At 35.7% G+C, this 17166-nt stretch overlaps 1 protein-coding gene across 3 annotated transcripts; it reads left to right on the top strand.

Moving 5' to 3' along the window:
- The first annotated feature begins 739 nt into the window (after positions 1-739).
- LOC122411082 (corticotropin-releasing factor-binding protein) lies at positions 740-16461 on the top strand. 3 transcript variants are annotated; one of them, XM_043419609.1, is made up of 8 exons: positions 740-1390; positions 4305-4851; positions 11536-11626; positions 13593-13753; positions 14341-14548; positions 14851-15032; positions 15556-15664; positions 15808-16461. In XM_043419609.1, exons 2-8 carry the CDS (start codon positions 4750-4752, stop codon positions 15969-15971), a joined length of 1017 nt encoding a protein of 338 aa, XP_043275544.1. In that variant the 5' UTR covers positions 740-1390; positions 4305-4749; the 3' UTR covers positions 15972-16461. The 3 variants fall into 3 exon arrangements, with proteins under 3 accessions (XP_043275544.1, XP_043275546.1, XP_043275545.1); XM_043419611.1 differs by having other exon boundaries at positions 740-1159; XM_043419610.1 differs by having other exon boundaries at positions 740-917.
- Positions 16462-17166: the final 705 nt, after the last annotated feature.

Below are 17166 nucleotides of genomic sequence, written 5' to 3' on the forward strand. Positions count from 1 at the left end.
TTATTTTCGTTTCGGATAGTCTATGAGCGAGATAAAAATTCCACTGGAGCAAGGAAAAAAAAAGTAGGACAACCTCGAATTGCATCCAAAGCCAATGGAACACAGTTCGAGGTTTTCGAATTCGAGACATTTTCCAATCGAATTCACATTATTTCCTGTCATTGTAGCATCAAATTCTAAATATAACAAATTATCGAGTACACAATTGTAGTAATAATCGGGCGTTTTTTTTCTTCATATTACTAGCACAGATCCGAATGCATTTTGGCAACAACATCTATATAAACACACTCGAGCGATTTTTATTCCCTATCTATTAATGTCGTTGAACTTGACATGTTTGAGGAAAATAATGAGTTGCGAGCAATTTGCGACTGTCACGATTCAATGTAATTCCCTCGAAGTACTGACAATGAGTAAGGATGCAAAAAAAAAACGATATTACGAGAAAAAGCGAAGTGCGATCGTAACTACGTGTGTATTTCCTTGTACACGTAAACAACGGAGGTTTACATTTGATACTGTAGATTCGCTGTTGGCACACAAGATGCTCTACGAGTCAGCTCCGTGGTTTATTATGTACGTTTCATCGCTAAAGTCTAATTATCTCAATGTATATATAATTTCATTCGAAAATATATTGTCTGTGTTTTTGTGTGTCACGCACATATGATTCGGTGAACACGAGGTGGTTAAGTATGACGTTGGATTCGTGGCTACGAGCAGTCTCGAACGTTACTTCTTCTGAGATAAAACTCAGTCAGTGAGAAAACTTGATCGAAATAGGAACAATAGTATCGGGAAAAATTACTTTGAAAAAGTCAAAACGTTGTTTTTTTTTGGCCATGCGATTGTTCGGCTTGAAATTGATGTTACGAAGTTTTTTTTAAGTCTTGGAATAGTTAATGAAAGGAGCAGTGAGTGGAGTTTATTGAACAATAGAATATGGTTAATTCTGTGCGCCTGTTGTGTCGAGTCAATATTGATTAAATTATAAATGAACTATTTTCACGAAAAATAATTCGTCCGAACTTTCGCGAGGAACGATTTGAATGATGATTTGTTTTTTTTTACGATTGTGTATTGATTTTTGTTTTCCGTAGAAACATAGATACGTTGTTTGAAAATCACGACTCTCCGCGTCGTTAAACATCGAAAAGTATGAATTTATTGTTTCTGTACAGATTCGGTTGATTATTTGTTGTACAAAGAACTGTTAATTTCAATCGTTTTGTCTTCGAGATGAAGGTAAAATTACGAGTACATAAAGGTTCAAATTGAGCACAAAACCAGTCAATTTTGCAAGCTGCAAAGAGAAAATTAATTTCCAACGAAATTACGTTTTCCTTAGCGGATGCGGTGAGGTAATGGATTATTACATTTCATAGAGGTACGTGCAATGAAAAGGCTCAATTTTTCTGACTTTGACAGATAAGCTTGAAGGCTTCGCGTCGCAGTCATTTTTGTTTCCAATCAGAGCGGTGGCGGACCGAAGATTTGCTCAATTCTCGAATACACGTGGGATAGAAAAAGTTAGAAGACAACTGCTTAGGGCGTTTCGCCAACTCGGAGCGGAAAAACCGGAATAAAAGACAGGCGTTGTTTGATTAAAAGTTAATTAGATCTTGAACATGTTGAGGAAATTAACAATTTGATTGATGGGGGAAAAAAATAAATTCCTAGTTATTATCGCCCGGCCATCGGACTGCGTGACACAAGTTTTTTTTTATATCGAACACTTCGTTGTATTGGGCGTTGAATCGATGGTTGCTGGGAAATATTTTCCAATCAAAGTTTTACAAAGTTTCACGTCAAGTTTCGTAGTTCGAAATATTCATTGTTATTACTTATCCTTTATTAAAATTTGAAGAGCGTTTTGTAGAGCATTTAATTTCCTACGGAAATACGTCGAACTCATTTGACAATAATTATTTTTCAGTAAGTAACCAAACTAAAAATAAATAAAATTTTTTAAATAAATTCTTCAACCTTTAACTCAGAATATTCTGTAAATGGTTAGGTTAGTGAAAAAAGTGTAAGAGGCTATTTTTGTAGAGCGTTCAATTTCCTACAAAAATATGTACGGGGAATTGGCTTAACAATCGATTGAAGATGAAATGTGGTCATTTTTATATAAGATTGAAATGAAAGTGGAAAGCCGTGATACGGAGGATCTTCTCCTTAATGTTTTAAGAGCTCGTTTTTTATGAATACTTTGTAGAGGTGTCTAGGAACTAGTTTTTCTGTGTCTCATCAAAAAACAAAAAAAACAAAGTCGAGTTTTTTGAGCCCCCTAATACGCGTACAGGTAAAAAAAGATGCTGAGCGTTGATTAGTGGTTGATGAGATCATTTCCGATAGATTTTACGATGCATATCAGGAAATTATTTGACAACAAAAGCTTATACTTTTTTCAATTGATGGGTGTAGATAAATTTCATGATCAATAAAAAAAGTTCGTGATTTTGTGCTTCGTTTCGTATTGTTACATGTGCAAAACTTGTCTGCAATGATTTGGCGTGACACACAAACGCAAGAGCTTTCAAATGAAAATTAATTGCCAGAGTCGGATGGTATGTAGTCAGGAATTGGTATTCTTGGGATTTCTTGGAAGGTTATTTATCAAGCAATAAATATTCATCGACAGGATTGTCAACGAATGAACGGTTAGTAAGGTTGTCTCGAAAATCCAGCCCCCGGTTCTATTCAAATCGTCTCTATTCATTGTGTGCGATTTTGTTCCTTTCTCTTCCCTAGATTCCGTCCTTTGTTTCATTCGGAGAGACAGCGATAAATTTTCTTTCAGAATCAAGTGGTTCAATTTGAGACTAAATTCATTGAGAGCTCACGAAAAAAGTATTCTCTCGCGAATGTTCGGGCCACCTTGCACTTGCGACTGGTGTAATCGCATTTGATCTAAATTCGGTGATGGAAGCACAATTCATGGAGCTTTTTTAGGAGTTTACTCGTCACCACCGTACACAGTACGCACACCATTTTATATGTTTAGTACACACGAGGGTGTATTGACTCTTTCGGCTTTCTACCACGTAGGATTTCCGCCCTCTGGTACGACTACCCTTGACACTCTTCGTATTTTTATTTGCCAATCGTCCGTTTGGAGTAAACTTTCCGCAAGAAGAGCTTCTCCCTGTTCCACTTCCTCCCGCTTTTTTGGCACGCACCGCATAACCCGAAATGAGTTCCGGACAGCTCGAGTGATCCTTCAGAAATTTTCCATCGAAATTTCACCCCCGAGTTTGAACTCTCGTACGTACGCTGTCCACGTAATACTTCTTCTTCTTCTTCTTCTTCTTCGATGTTTTCTTTCCCAATTTTCCGGCGTCGGCAACTTCTTCAAATTTGTACAATGCCTCACTCTCGAGTACAATCGAACAGGAAATACAGAACTTGGGAGAAAATAATGTAACAAAACTGCATGCGACGACAAATTCTCGTCGTTCTCATGCAGTTCCAACTCGCAAATAACCCAACTAGTATTTATTTATTCATAATTCAGTGTTATTGATTATGTTACAACTCTGCACACGGCGATACCGAATATTTGCAATTTAAATCAATTTCGGGCTTTTTTTATTTTTTTTCCTATCACGAATGCCCCAAAGTCCTATTCACTTGATTAATCTCGCGTCGGAAGTCACTCAGTGTCAGTGTCATCCCGCATCCTCGTTCCGGATTCGAATCTCCGTTACACTAACTCAATTCTCCGAACATCTCGGTCTTAGGGCATTTAGAAATCGAATTAGTCGCAGAAGTTAATGGATCATCGCGCGATAAATTCTAATCGTTGGAATATTCGAAGATTCACCTATCTTATTGAATTTTTACGCGGAAACAATGGAAAAAAAAAATCATAAAAATTAACGTTCGAGCGTTCAAAGATCAACGTGCGATCTTACATTTTCATACGCTGAGAGCGTCAAAGTAAGCGTTGTATCGATAAAAACAAGAGACGTTCGAATTTTTGCAATTTTTATAGTGCGAAGCGAATAATTATTCCAAACATTTATCCCTCGTTCCCTGGATCCTGTTTTACCACAATGGCGGTTTTCGCTCTTTAATTGTCTGGCTGTAGCAGCACAAAGCAATTTGAAAAACAAAATAATTAATGGAGAAAAAAGTTGGGAATATTCATTTTCATTCTTTAGGATAATTTTGACTGCATAAATAATAATTCGGAGTGTTTGACAATGGAATGTGAAAAACGGATTGGCCGTAAAAAAAAAAAGTGTATTTGTCGGGAGGTTCGAGGACAGAGAAAAGAAGATGTGCGTTTTTATCAGGTGAGACGTTCGAGAGGGTTACGAATAGTGGGTGACGTTCGTCGAGGCATAATGGAAAAAGCTTTCGGGGATGCGCGGTGTGGATGAGTAGCAAGGGAGAGAAGCAGCGCGCGCGACTACGAAGTGAAGCCCCCGCGAGGAATCCACTTGAGCCGCAACTATAAGAGGAACGCCGTGGGAACCCGAAGCCGCAGACTCGTACTCGTACTCTTCGACAACCGATTAACCGAATCGGCTATTGAATTTTTCAACAATCGATTCAATTAATAATCCCATCACGTTAAATATTTAAACAGCCAAATAATCAAAATCCAACATCATTGAACTCTGGTAAATCGAGGGAAATTTAATTGGCGTTAAAAAGAAAAATCGGGGATTGAGAAAATAAATCGTTGCTCATTGGTTTTGCCACTGAATAATCATAAATCGACAACGAGGAACAAAAATGTTTGGAGTTTTTGCTGTAATCACGATCTTTGGAGGATTCTCGAGTTCTTCGGTCCGGGCCAGTGTCATACCCGGCAATGATGTACCCTTCCCGCAACAGGTAAGCTTTTTCTTCCTTCCGAACTTATCTATATTCGTGTTCTTTTGTTGAAACGCGTTGTCGTCGCGATCAAAGAGAAACATTAGGATTTTCCCTGTTTTATTCTGCAGTTTTCGAGCAGAGTCGTGTTTTACATTTTTATTCGATCTGTCTGCGGACGCGGTATTAACACTTCAAACGTCTGGGAGTTTAATTCCATTAATAGGGATTCACCACAGTGATAATGGATTTGAAACATTTTTATTTGTGTAGGTAGTTCTGAAAAAAAGAAACATTTTCGAGTCAATGTAATTGAATGTGAGTTTGAGTCTCGTGGCTCGAGTTCTGATAGACTAAAAATACATAAATTCCATTAAATTCAGGTGAAAAAAAAAAATTCATGTAGTCGAATAAAAATGGTTTTTCAATTAAATTATCAGCCAGAAGGTTTTTTCGAGAAATACAATTTTCTCTACGATTTTAAAAATCAGATACAAAGTGTTTCCGAGTTCGTATAATGCTCATGGTTAAACGAGATGTAAACCAAGAATGAGTGATAGAGAGTCGAAGCTTTTGCGTTGATTTTGTGATATGACATTGAAGTTTTGTAAATTTCTTTAACACTGATTACTCGTTATTTTATTTGCGGTCATATATTTTTTGCATACCAGTAACGTTTGTATCACGCACTTGTCCTATTGCTTTTTTTTATGCCGGGCTTTGCTCGTCTTATTCAATTAAATTAATGAACACATTAGTTTGAGATCATTTTATTGGTAGTTCATTCATGTGGAACTATATAAAAGATGAAATGTATAGAATGATTGATATGCAAACGGTTCATTGATTCCATTTTTGTTTGAACAGTTGATCGAAGTATTTAAGCGTACGAACATTCGTTAGTTTGTCAAAATTGAAAATGTCGGAATTAAACGATCCATGAAATTCGCTCGTGGTCGACGTATCGTTTCAAATTTGTACAGCTGAAGTGCCTACATTTAAATCGAACCAGGTGGTACTGAAGGCCCAATAACTCGGGGTATTTCGAAAATATGATATTTCATCCTATGAGAAAATCCGTAATTATTTTTGATGAGACGATCGATAAAATTTCACCAATTATTTCATGAATTTGTTTCATTAAAGCTCATCTATCTAGTATTTTTTATTCGGTATTTGGGCGTAACCCGAAAAGGGCGACCTTGAAATATGTATCTGGGGCGTTCATTGTGCCACAAATTTTGTTAGCATTCTCCGTTGAGCCTTATCAATTGATCATCATACGGAAATTCGGTATGAAATTCGTATTTCCTTTATGGAAAAAAATTCTTCCCGAGTTCATTCCAAAATGAGAGTGACAAATGTACGAGGTGATCATATATTTATATCGTCTTCTCCTATAAAAATATAGATCCACGTGTACACATTCTGTACTTGATTGTAAAAGAAATAAGAAATTATTGAGAAAATGGTGTCAATTATTTGCAAAGTGTATTCAGGACACTCAGGCAGTAGTCTTTTCTCCGCCGCTTCTTCTTAGGCTTACCTATCATCAGCTTTTTTCTCCACCCTCTTCTTTACATCCCCTCATCAATTAGGAACAATTGGCTGTAGCATGCTTGTCTCAATATAATGCTGGCTACCATGATACACTGTATTTCGGTTGCTTGTTCGTGTACGCGTTTAACAACTTCACCACACAGTTGCCACATACAGTTATTCATTGTTCAGCGGTTCACAGAGTCTGTCAGAGACGCGACCATTACGTATATGATGTACTGGTCACACTATCTAAAGGGTGACCCATCATGGATATAAACTTCATATAAGTAGATAAAAAGGATTTTAAATTTCAATGATTATTCGCTGGATCAAAAATAATTAGGATCAATGACAAACTTAAGGGGGGTGCTGAATTTAATAATGCCGTTCGATCATTATATTAATTCGAAATTTGGTGTTAAACATGGGTTTCCTCCAGAGATGATCACTCATAACGGAACACAGTATATGAAGGTTCTCACTGTGTCGGTGAGACCGGTAACATCCTGGCAGGAGGTAACTCAGTTACGAGCTTCTTGCCCATCAAGCCCCCCGACATTGTGGTTAGATGCGTTGGGTCCTTCGCACTGTGTTACACACTTTCAAAGCGCTTATTGTTCTTCGCCCTCTTAAGACCCTTTCGCCCGAGAGCTGAATTAATACTTGTGTTATAGTCATTTGATTGGCATTCATTTTCAGAACTAATATACGGAGGGGAAAAAATGTTCGTTCATTTAGGGGATTCTTCAATTGGAAGTATTATTTGACAGTTCTTTTAACGAAACATGCATTGTGGAGAATTCGGCTGATTGATGAATCGCTGAAATTCGGAATTTCATGCGTATCGTTGTATAACATATTTTCAAATGCCCACATTTCAAGGAAATTTCAGCACCTACACTATTTTAGATCTCGGTCTTAAATTTATATGCATCGATCCAGGATGATGGACACACGGTACTTTCGGCATTGTTCAGCCACGACAGGACTGCCCTTCACTCGGAGATCTTGTCGTTTAACTGCTTACGACCGGATTGACGAGGGTCGTAGACCTAAAGTCGGAAAAGATTTTGCCGAATACGCGTTAAAAGAAATCCAGTTGACATTTACGATTGTGATTATTGTTCTTAGTGAGAAAACTATAAGTTAAACACTGTTTCGAACGAATTGCATGGGTTTTTATAGTTACTGTGAAGAACGTAAAATAAAACAGAAAGGGTGAAGTCAGACGTGAAACTTTGTGGAAATATTGATTAGGCGCAATTTGATTTTGCCAAAAGAAAGCCGATATAAATCCACGATTCCGTTGAGCTTATATGAAATATTCTTTTCTTCGCGATTCTATTGATAGAGGGATGAAATAACGAGTGCAAAATTAAAAGAACGCGAATGGGACGTGTATTTTATAAGGTTGGCGCTTTCGAAAGGAGTATAGATCTTGAACTGTCTTGCACGATCATCTCAATTTGAAAATACATTATGAACTCGCTATCCGAATTACTAATGAATTAATTAATGACTCATTGAAGTTTTTTCTTATCGGAGCATCAATTTAATCGAATCTGACATTATTCATTTTTTTCAATTGTAAGGATATTGAGAAAGTCAAAATATTGAAGCATGTTTACATTTACACCTTTTATCAACATTTCATCGCGTACAAGTCATACATTTTTGGGTAAAAAAAAAATGATTCAATTTCCTTAATAGAAATAAAGTTCTTAACATCAAGGACTAATTTTTCAATTAAGGGACCCGCTGAGTGTGACAGCCTAAAAAAGCTGATTTTTGGTAATTTCTTCAAAGAAGACTCCACGTGAAAAAAATTATTTTTGAGCGAGTTATCCGCTATGTCCAAGGTCACACAAAAGTCCTCCACTGCTGCAGTGATTGCGGCTTTCCTCGTGGCTGGAATAAAAAACTATATACCAAAAGACTATTAAACTAGAAGGTATTGCCCGTACAATGACGTACGATTGTGATCAAAAATTGAAATTTACTAAAATGGCAAAGTTTTGAAAAAAATGTCGAATTCTGCTCGAAAATTGGATGATTTTTGGCCATAGAAAGTGACATTTTCCATACAATCGAAAAACTGGAGGGTCATTCTACAGAGAAAAATATACAAAAGAAGTTAAACAAAAATCGAAGCGATCTCTTTAGAAGGCTGTTACTCAAAAACCATTTCAAATATTTATTATGTTATTTTTAAAGGTATCGACTATCGAAATATGCAAAAAAAAAAAAAAATTCGAAATTTCACCCTCGGTGGGCCCCTTAATTCATTGGTTCATGTGATTTCGTTGTTCCATAACAAGAAAAAAGAATAGCGCAATTGAAACACTAATAATTATTCGTCGATGTGAATTATTATTATTTTACGAGCAATGCTGTTTTCGATTGTTATTCATTTTTCTGAACGCCATTCAATTAATTATTTTCATTGAATTTGCCAGGGCCCGTCAATCCTCGCTATTTTTTATTTTTAAATCATGACTGAAATATCATAGATCGATTTATCGGCGTAATGATACTGGGTTTAAGTAATTGTCAACTGCTCTCAAGTGGATCGTAAAAAAGAGTGTATCATGAGTTCAACATATTGAACAGTATATGAGAAGAATTGCAAGACGAACGAGATTTGATGGAATACTTTTGTCATCCGAGAAGGTCAGCGAGGACAATCGATCTATCACTCTCTTCATTCGAAGCTTTGTACTTCATTGAAAAAGTATTCGTAGATGCATTCGACTGTGACGGCTGATAAAAAGAAGAAAAACAGAAAAAAACACCCGCAAATGTTGCCAGCTCGTGATAAATGGGATCGTTTTTTTTATTAATTTTGTTTTCTAATCGCTGTAAAAGGTACGAGAATATTCGATGGACTAACGCTTCTGTAAAAACCGAGTCAATGGAGAGCTTTATGAATGCACTGAATCCTCCCACCCCTCCCCTCTATGGATCAAGAGCGTGTGTCGATTGGAAGTGAGAGAACGAACGTTCGCGATACACACACACACATGAGAACAAAGATTGCCTATTTTTTCAATCTTTTCAACTATAAATATAGCGGACTGCAACTTCAACGATTGTATCGTAATTTCCGTTAGACAATAACTGTTATCTTTCCGTTATACTCGTCTATACCTCATCAACTATTTTACGACTGTCTCTACACCCCCATTCCCTACATTTCAACCAATCTTCCAACTCCGACTTTATTGTTTTCATCGTATTGTGTCGTCATTTTTTCCCGTCGTTCCAATTTGGCCACGGAATTATCCTTTAGTTTCTTCTTCTCATTTTTCCTTGTTACAAGCGAGCGTGGAAAGAGTTGCATAAAATGGAGAATCTGAAAGATGATGGATACGACGAATGTTTTCGAATCATTGAAACAAGAAAATACGGTCTTGAAGTGTTTGAAAAAATGTTCTCGTATAATTGTACCACTTTTTCGACATTATTCAAAAAGATAGCCAATCACAAGCCCTGCCGTATTTTTTTCCTTGTACATTTGACTTTTCTATCCAGAAGAAAAGTTAGGAGTCGCGTTGCAACTGCATTCATGTATTCACTCGTACGCGGTTGATAATAAACTTTGAAGTTACAGTGTGTAGCGCTGGACACTATTTCTCTTTCGGGAGAAAGATCGCAACATAGAAATAATACTCGGTTATCGCAACTCGTTGGTTAAAAGTAAATTCACTTCACTGTTTAGTGTGTCTCGAGTTTCGGTTAACAAAATTTAATTCCCCCATACATTGACTCTATAAAGATTGCTTTAATATCGACAAAAATTTTTTCACAAAGTTTTGATATTTCATTTTTGAAGACGTACCAAGTCCGTAGAAAATCAATCAAAAGCCAGACAAAAAGTTTTCCTCCACGAACTTATTTTACCCTTTTATTTGCTAAAAAGTTAGGAACTCAATTGAGTTAAGACTGAAAAAGGATGACATTTAGTTGCTCCAGTACTGGAAAGAAAGTGTCCTAGTACACAATTTCGTAGATCGCGATAATGAACGAGGCAAAAGCAGACGATAAACCATTTCAAGAGTTATTCACCATGGAAAATAAAAATGATTGTGATTATTAATTTTTGTAAAGATCAAATAAAATATTTTTTGAATTGCATAAAATATGTATCCATATATGAAATAGAAGACAAGGAACAATATACTGCGTAAAACTTAAGAAATAAGAATATTTGTAGGACCAGTTGTTCATCGGATTAATGCGACGTGTGCTTTAATGCTCATATATCGAACAAGTTGGTTTGTTAACCTGCTTCTGGAAGTAATAACTTTGAAACTGAAGCAGATTTATTTTTTGTTTTTTTTTCTTTCATGCAAAATCGCACTGCACCGTTTGATTTTCCGTTATAAAAATTCTGTCCTGCGTTAAAATTCTGTCAAGATGATAATGCGGATCTTGAAAATTTCATAATGAAAAATATTTTCATATATCGTTGTTTGATTTTGGAATCGCATCGAAATAATCTTATCAAAATTTAATTGAAATGATCCTGTTAAAATTCTTCCGTGGATTAATCTTATCGGTGAATTTGTGTAATCTTATCGTTACTCTTATTCAGTGGGTACAAATGGATAATCAAGGGACACGTGTTTTTTTCGAACTTGTCAACGAATTTTTTCTTCGTTTTTTTTTCATGCATATAGAACCCCGACGTAGTTTCGTCTGACGCATCACCGACTTTTACTACTGCCGATACTGCTGCTGCGATCTTCGGTCGTTTTATCTTATACGCTGCCCGTTAGCCAAATTGATACTGGATGTTTCCTATACGTTCTCATATCTCTCAACTCAAGTACTTGCATTAATCGCTCCTAGTCGATAACGAAATAGGATATGCTATATTTGTTAGGTTGTCAGTGGCATAAAGGTTCGTCCTCATTTTATGGATATTTCAATGTCAAAGGTTGATTCAATTCAAGGGGGTGGAAATGAATTGATGATTGATTTTACTACAAATAATTCGAATTGAATTATTTATGTAATTGTGATTGGTGATCATTTAATTCGTGCCTGACATCAAATGTAACGCGACATTCGTAAAAAATAATGGCATTGACCTACTCATTTGATTTTCTTTATTATAAATTTCGAATGGTAATTGGAAAAAAATTGTTTGGTACTTTCCAGATCGCCAGAGATCTCGACAGAAATTCAGATCTCGATTTTTATGGATTCAAGGGAATCGTTCGTCAAGAAATCCCGGCGGTGCCAATAACAGGTCAGAATTATTATTTACTTTGACGCTCGATTGGGTGAATCTTAAGTAGTTACTTTGACCTCTATACTCACTTCCAAACTTATATCAGCTTTGTTGTTATTGCAATACGAAAAATATTGTTTGGAGTTGAATTCTTTGAATTTTTCTATTTAGAATTCTATACAAGGGAATTTGAATGTTATTAAAACACACGTTTTGTTTTTTTTTTCTTAGAAGCAACGTTTGTTGATCTGAAAGCCGAGTTTCCGAAATTGATTTTCCTTATCTCTACCATTATTCTTCCCAAAATTGACATTCACGTTTTTCAATTATTTATAATCTCTGTCATATCTTTGGTATGATCATTGAATATGCAAACATAGGCAAAAGTATGATCATGATATGGCTACCAAAAATGACACTTTATCAGATGTTTACCAAAGGTAAGTGCGTTCGCACGTGTCAAAAGATCGAGCGAGAAAAATCTTTGCCACGATCATAAAGTGGGACGTTCGTGAGGACGTGCTCGCAAACAGTTTCTACAAACTCTCGTCGGAAAAAAGAGATTTATTCACCTGTGCCGGTGTAGGGGCGAACAGGAGAACGGAAATGCATTATGTAGCCATCAATCGCTAAGCTTTTCCATCGAAGCTTGAAAGCTTTTGGACATCCTTCAACAAATATTCTCACTTAAAGAATTTTTATTCCCCGAGGATTGTTACATTTTACTAACTCTCGAATGGTTAAACGATAAAATTTTTATCAATATTATCAAATAATTTTTTTTTTCTGTCATTTTCCAATTATGATCTGTTATTAATAATAACAATAAGTAGTTCTGTATGTTTCACAGTAGGAAGGAATACAGGTGGAGATCCATTGATTCTCCACTAGTTGAGGGTTGTATTAACCCGGTTTGTATCGTTGGAGTCTCGTTCCTTCGAAATTGTCTTCGACTATTTTGGCGGCCAGCTGGTTCGGATGGTTTCCCAATCGGTCCTGGTAGTTCTTACTCCATTTTTTTATCTCCTCATGGACGGTGTTGATTTTGAAGTCTCTGTGTATCAAGGTGTTCTTGACATATATCATGGCGCATTCGCTATTAATCTAAGCGTTTTTGATTGGAATCTTTGTATTATTTCTAGGTTCGAATTGCTGGCTGTTCCCCATAACTGAATCCCATAAGTCCATATTGGTTTCGGTATGGCTTTGTAGATGGTTAGTTTGTTGTATAGCGATAATTGGGAATTTCTCCCAATAAGCCAGTGCATTTTTTTTAGTTTTAGGTCCAGTTCTCTCCTTTTTGTTTTTATGAGTTTAGCCCAGGTAAGTTTTCTGACGAGTCGTATACCGAGATATTTCACTTTGTTTACGACTGGAAAGGTTTTGTTGTTGAGTTGGACACTGTGGCAGTTTTATCAAATAAATGAACAAAATAAAATATCCAATGGGAAGGGATAAAATTAGCATTACGATGTCTCATATTCATGAAAATTCATCAGCATGAAAAATCAAAAGTGGTTATTGAAACGACTTAGCATATAAATAATCTTGAATAATAATAGTTCGAAAGGAAAGTGAATCTTGACTGGTCGATATTTTGGTTCGCCGGATATGTCTGTGGGGAGTCAAACGATCACCTGATTACCATGAAACTTTACAGACTTCTCGTTTTTAATGCTAAACCCGAAGATGTCCATTACGGAAAGTTAAATTGGATGATAATACAGAATTCTCGAGTTAAGATAATCGACCACGAGATAAGGCCGAGAAGCTTCGATTGTAATTTTAATTCAGTACTACAACTTCTACTAATATAGTAATAAGACAGTACTATGACTTTTACGAATCATCTGAAAGAGAATTTTGATTATTTTCATGAGTTTTTTTTTCAAGTAAATATTCATTTCTAATTTTTGTATATTTTCTCTTCACATTAAGTGAGATTTTAATTTTAACGAAAATGTTTATCTTCGTTTTTTTGCAGATTGCTTTTTCACGGTATCACAATCCGGTCGATACGTTTATAAAGCAGTGGATGGAACGGAAACCGTTTGTGGAATATACGTTTTTACGGAACCCGATGAAGTGGTTGAATTTTCGTTTCCACACATGGACGTCCCTTGCAATGGCATCGATTTAATTGGCGTAAAAACCACTCTCCATTTCCTTATATTAAATTGAGTCGTATAAAATTTCAAGCAAGGGCATAATTTATCAATTGTATTCAAGAACGTTAGAACGAATAAAAATTTCGGATATATTTATACTTACGTTTCTCGCGGCGTTTTCCAATGTATCTTTTATTCCAAATCGATTCAACGTATAGAGGTTTTTCTGATTTATTTTCTTCTTAAATATGACCAGGAGTCTCTCTGATTCATCGCGAATAATAAAGTTTTCCGTTTACTTATCGTTGTTTCAGCCAGTAAAATAAAGTCAATCGTTTTCCCGAATCAAGTTTATACTTTTCTTTTATTGACTTAGCCTACTATCATCGTATTTTTCTTGAAAGAAGAGATGGAAAAATGTTTGCTTTTTCACATAGTTTGTGATTTCACAAATGATATTACCGTCTACGAATGCGTGCTTATTCGTTTGAAAATTTGATGCCCATTTTTAAACTCAATTTGTTCCTTCTGTATGATTCTTGCTACTGTTTTGTTACAAGGACATTTGCGTAGGCTGAAATCTTTCGTTTATGTTTTCCTTTTTTTTTTATGGATACAAATTAGGTCGTGGACGGATGGGAATTGAATGGCCAATATTTTCCTTCGGGTTCCGATCATCATCTCTCCCTCGACAAGAGATCGAGCGAGTTCTGTGGTCGTAAAAACCTCAAGACATATACGAGCTCGCAAAACGTTGCTTTAGTACAATACAGAATACCGACCGTGGGCAAAGGCTTTGTCGTATCAATCAAGTTTCGGAAGAATCTTCAGCGTGAGTTGATTAATAATAAATAATAATTACGTAGCTATAGCAAATAAAGAAATTGTACAAAATTGTACCAAACAATAGGGATTTTTTTTTCGTAGTTCGCGTATTTCCACTTGACGAATTATTTTTACTCAATTTTTATATACTGATATCGAGTTTTATGCGGGCCAGAGATTTGATTAGTTATACTAAACGAACGGGAATGGTAGAAAATCAGGGGGTAGCAAATTGCGTGGGTTTATAAAGAGAAAACATCGGCAGCAAGCTCTGAAGTGTATATTCTCGGTTGTCGTATTTTGTTACAGCTTGCAATGTGGTTGCTAGCAGTCTCACAGAGCCGTTCACGCTCAGGAACTTCGGGAGACGCGTTAATTGCACCTTCGTAGCAATTTATCCGGCCGTTGTACGCATCGATGCTCTCGATGTTGGCAGCAAGAGGCTGCGTGGTACTGCATTTCCTGAGAGTGAAACCGGAATCATCCATCAGGTATAACGTTACAAAAAATTCCATGTTGTTGAACAACCTTTGTTAAGAAGGTAAAAATTACGATTTGCTTAATTATTAATGAAATGAAAAGACACGATGAGCAACGAAACATAACAAATCGGACGTTTCTAACTCGATATTTTCCTCCAGTTTTTTTCCTTGTTCTGGTCTCTTTTTATTTCTTTATTTCGTATTTTCAAAAGTAATTTTTTAAAATGAGTTATAATTATTTCCTCAATCAGTTTCTCTTGATTACAGTTTGTAATTACAATACTGCAATGATAAGAACAATTGATTTGTATTGGCAACAGATAATCGTAGCAACTTTTCAGAAATGATAGGTCATTTGCAACATTTTGAAACTCAAACAACTTAATAAAAATGATGGTCTATCATGCAGTTGTCCAAATAGATTGATTAAATACACTCCTTTGATAGTCAAAAAAGTTAGGTGCGTTTATTATTTGAGAAGTAATATCTAATCTTTTGGTACTATTTGAAAGTATGGAAAATGATTTTGCAGTGTGACAAACGAGGTTCTAAGGATCAAGTACAGATTGGCGGAACTAGTGGCCTGGACACAACGGAAGTGGAAATCTTGGATACGATATGCGGCGTTGATTCGAGACCAAGTGAGATGATTTTTAGTTCTTTTTATCAGTCACTAATAACGCGCATTTTTTTTTTTCGATGCAATATTTTTAGGCTGTGAAAAGATATGACTTGACTGTTGAAAATAAAAAATTGAGAGATAATTAAGATTCTTTTTTTTCAGCTCGTAGTTCGAAGATTATTGATTGCGAGGTGACCACAGTAAGATTAGTATCGACTGGGAAATACGACAATGCGATAACAATAACAGCTGAACCAGCGGACGGCAAGGAAAAGGTCGACGCAGATTTAACCTGTGGCTTAAATGTAATACACGCTGCGGAGTGAGTGAACAAAAGTATCGTCAATTAACTCGAGCACACGGAATTTCCTGGAGTCGGAATAAATATAAAAACGCATAATTTATCGGTAGAAATAAACTTTGTCACCTGACTTTATCGCTGATTCTTCATAATTTCTCATTGTCACTAACAAAGAAAGAGATTGCCAAGAAAAGAAGGAACAAAGAGTCGAAAAACTTGAACTTGAAGTTTTCCGTATAATAATGAAAAAAATGACACCAAACGAAGAACAAAAATTACTAAATTTGATATATTTCATCTATCATAAATAATAGCAAAATAACTATTCGAACAGTCGAACTTTCAAGATAACCGAGGATCTTCTCGAGATTTAACATTTTATCTGCAAATGAATAAATCATTGATGTTATTCTCACATTTATGGTTGAACATTGTAATGCTGTATATTTCGTTACATTTAAGGATGTAGCATAAAAACGAAGATTATCTCCAATAAATTAAATGTAGCAAATTTCTACAATCGTCGTTTTTCGGTAAATGTTGGTCCCCACCTCATGGTGTCTTTTTGCACATTGTTTCATTGCAATCCTACTGAAATCTACTGTATAAAGTAAATCAAAATCAGTTTTATTCAGATTGCATTAATTCCATAAATTTCTGTTAAAATAATGAACGAATTTTCATTGGTTGAATACATCCAACTAATTGATTTTGTCCAAAATACGTATAATATTTAAATTTTAGTGTCAAGTTTATCGATTGACGAGAAATAAGTTAATGCGTAGTGTTTAGGAGAAGTACTAATGCGCATCGTGTTTATTTTTTAATACACCGGTATCAGACAATTTGGAGAATTTTTAATTGTGTGTGAAACTTTGGGTTTGTTTGCTTTTTACGCGCTTTGGTGTACACGGTATGGTCATGGCGGAGGGCGACTCGAGCATCGTTCGACCCATTTCAGGCTTCGCTTTACCGTTCGTCAACGTCGATGAAATTGACTCGATAAAGTCGATAAAACGAGCAGAAACCTACTTCATTCTCAAAAAGAGAAGAAATAGATAATTTACCTTTCTCAGTATTTATTTTTTATTTATATTGACAAGCAATATCGTGGCAAAAAAAAAACTAATAATGATGCTTGGCAACGATTTATGACAACGAATAGAGGCTTCAAATTTCGATACATCAAAATGACTTTTTTAAGATAGAATTGAAAAAAA

The sequence above is a fragment of the Venturia canescens genome, chromosome 5, assembly GCF_019457755.1.
Source record: "Venturia canescens isolate UGA chromosome 5, ASM1945775v1, whole genome shotgun sequence".
NCBI lineage: Eukaryota > Metazoa > Arthropoda > Insecta > Hymenoptera > Ichneumonidae > Venturia > Venturia canescens.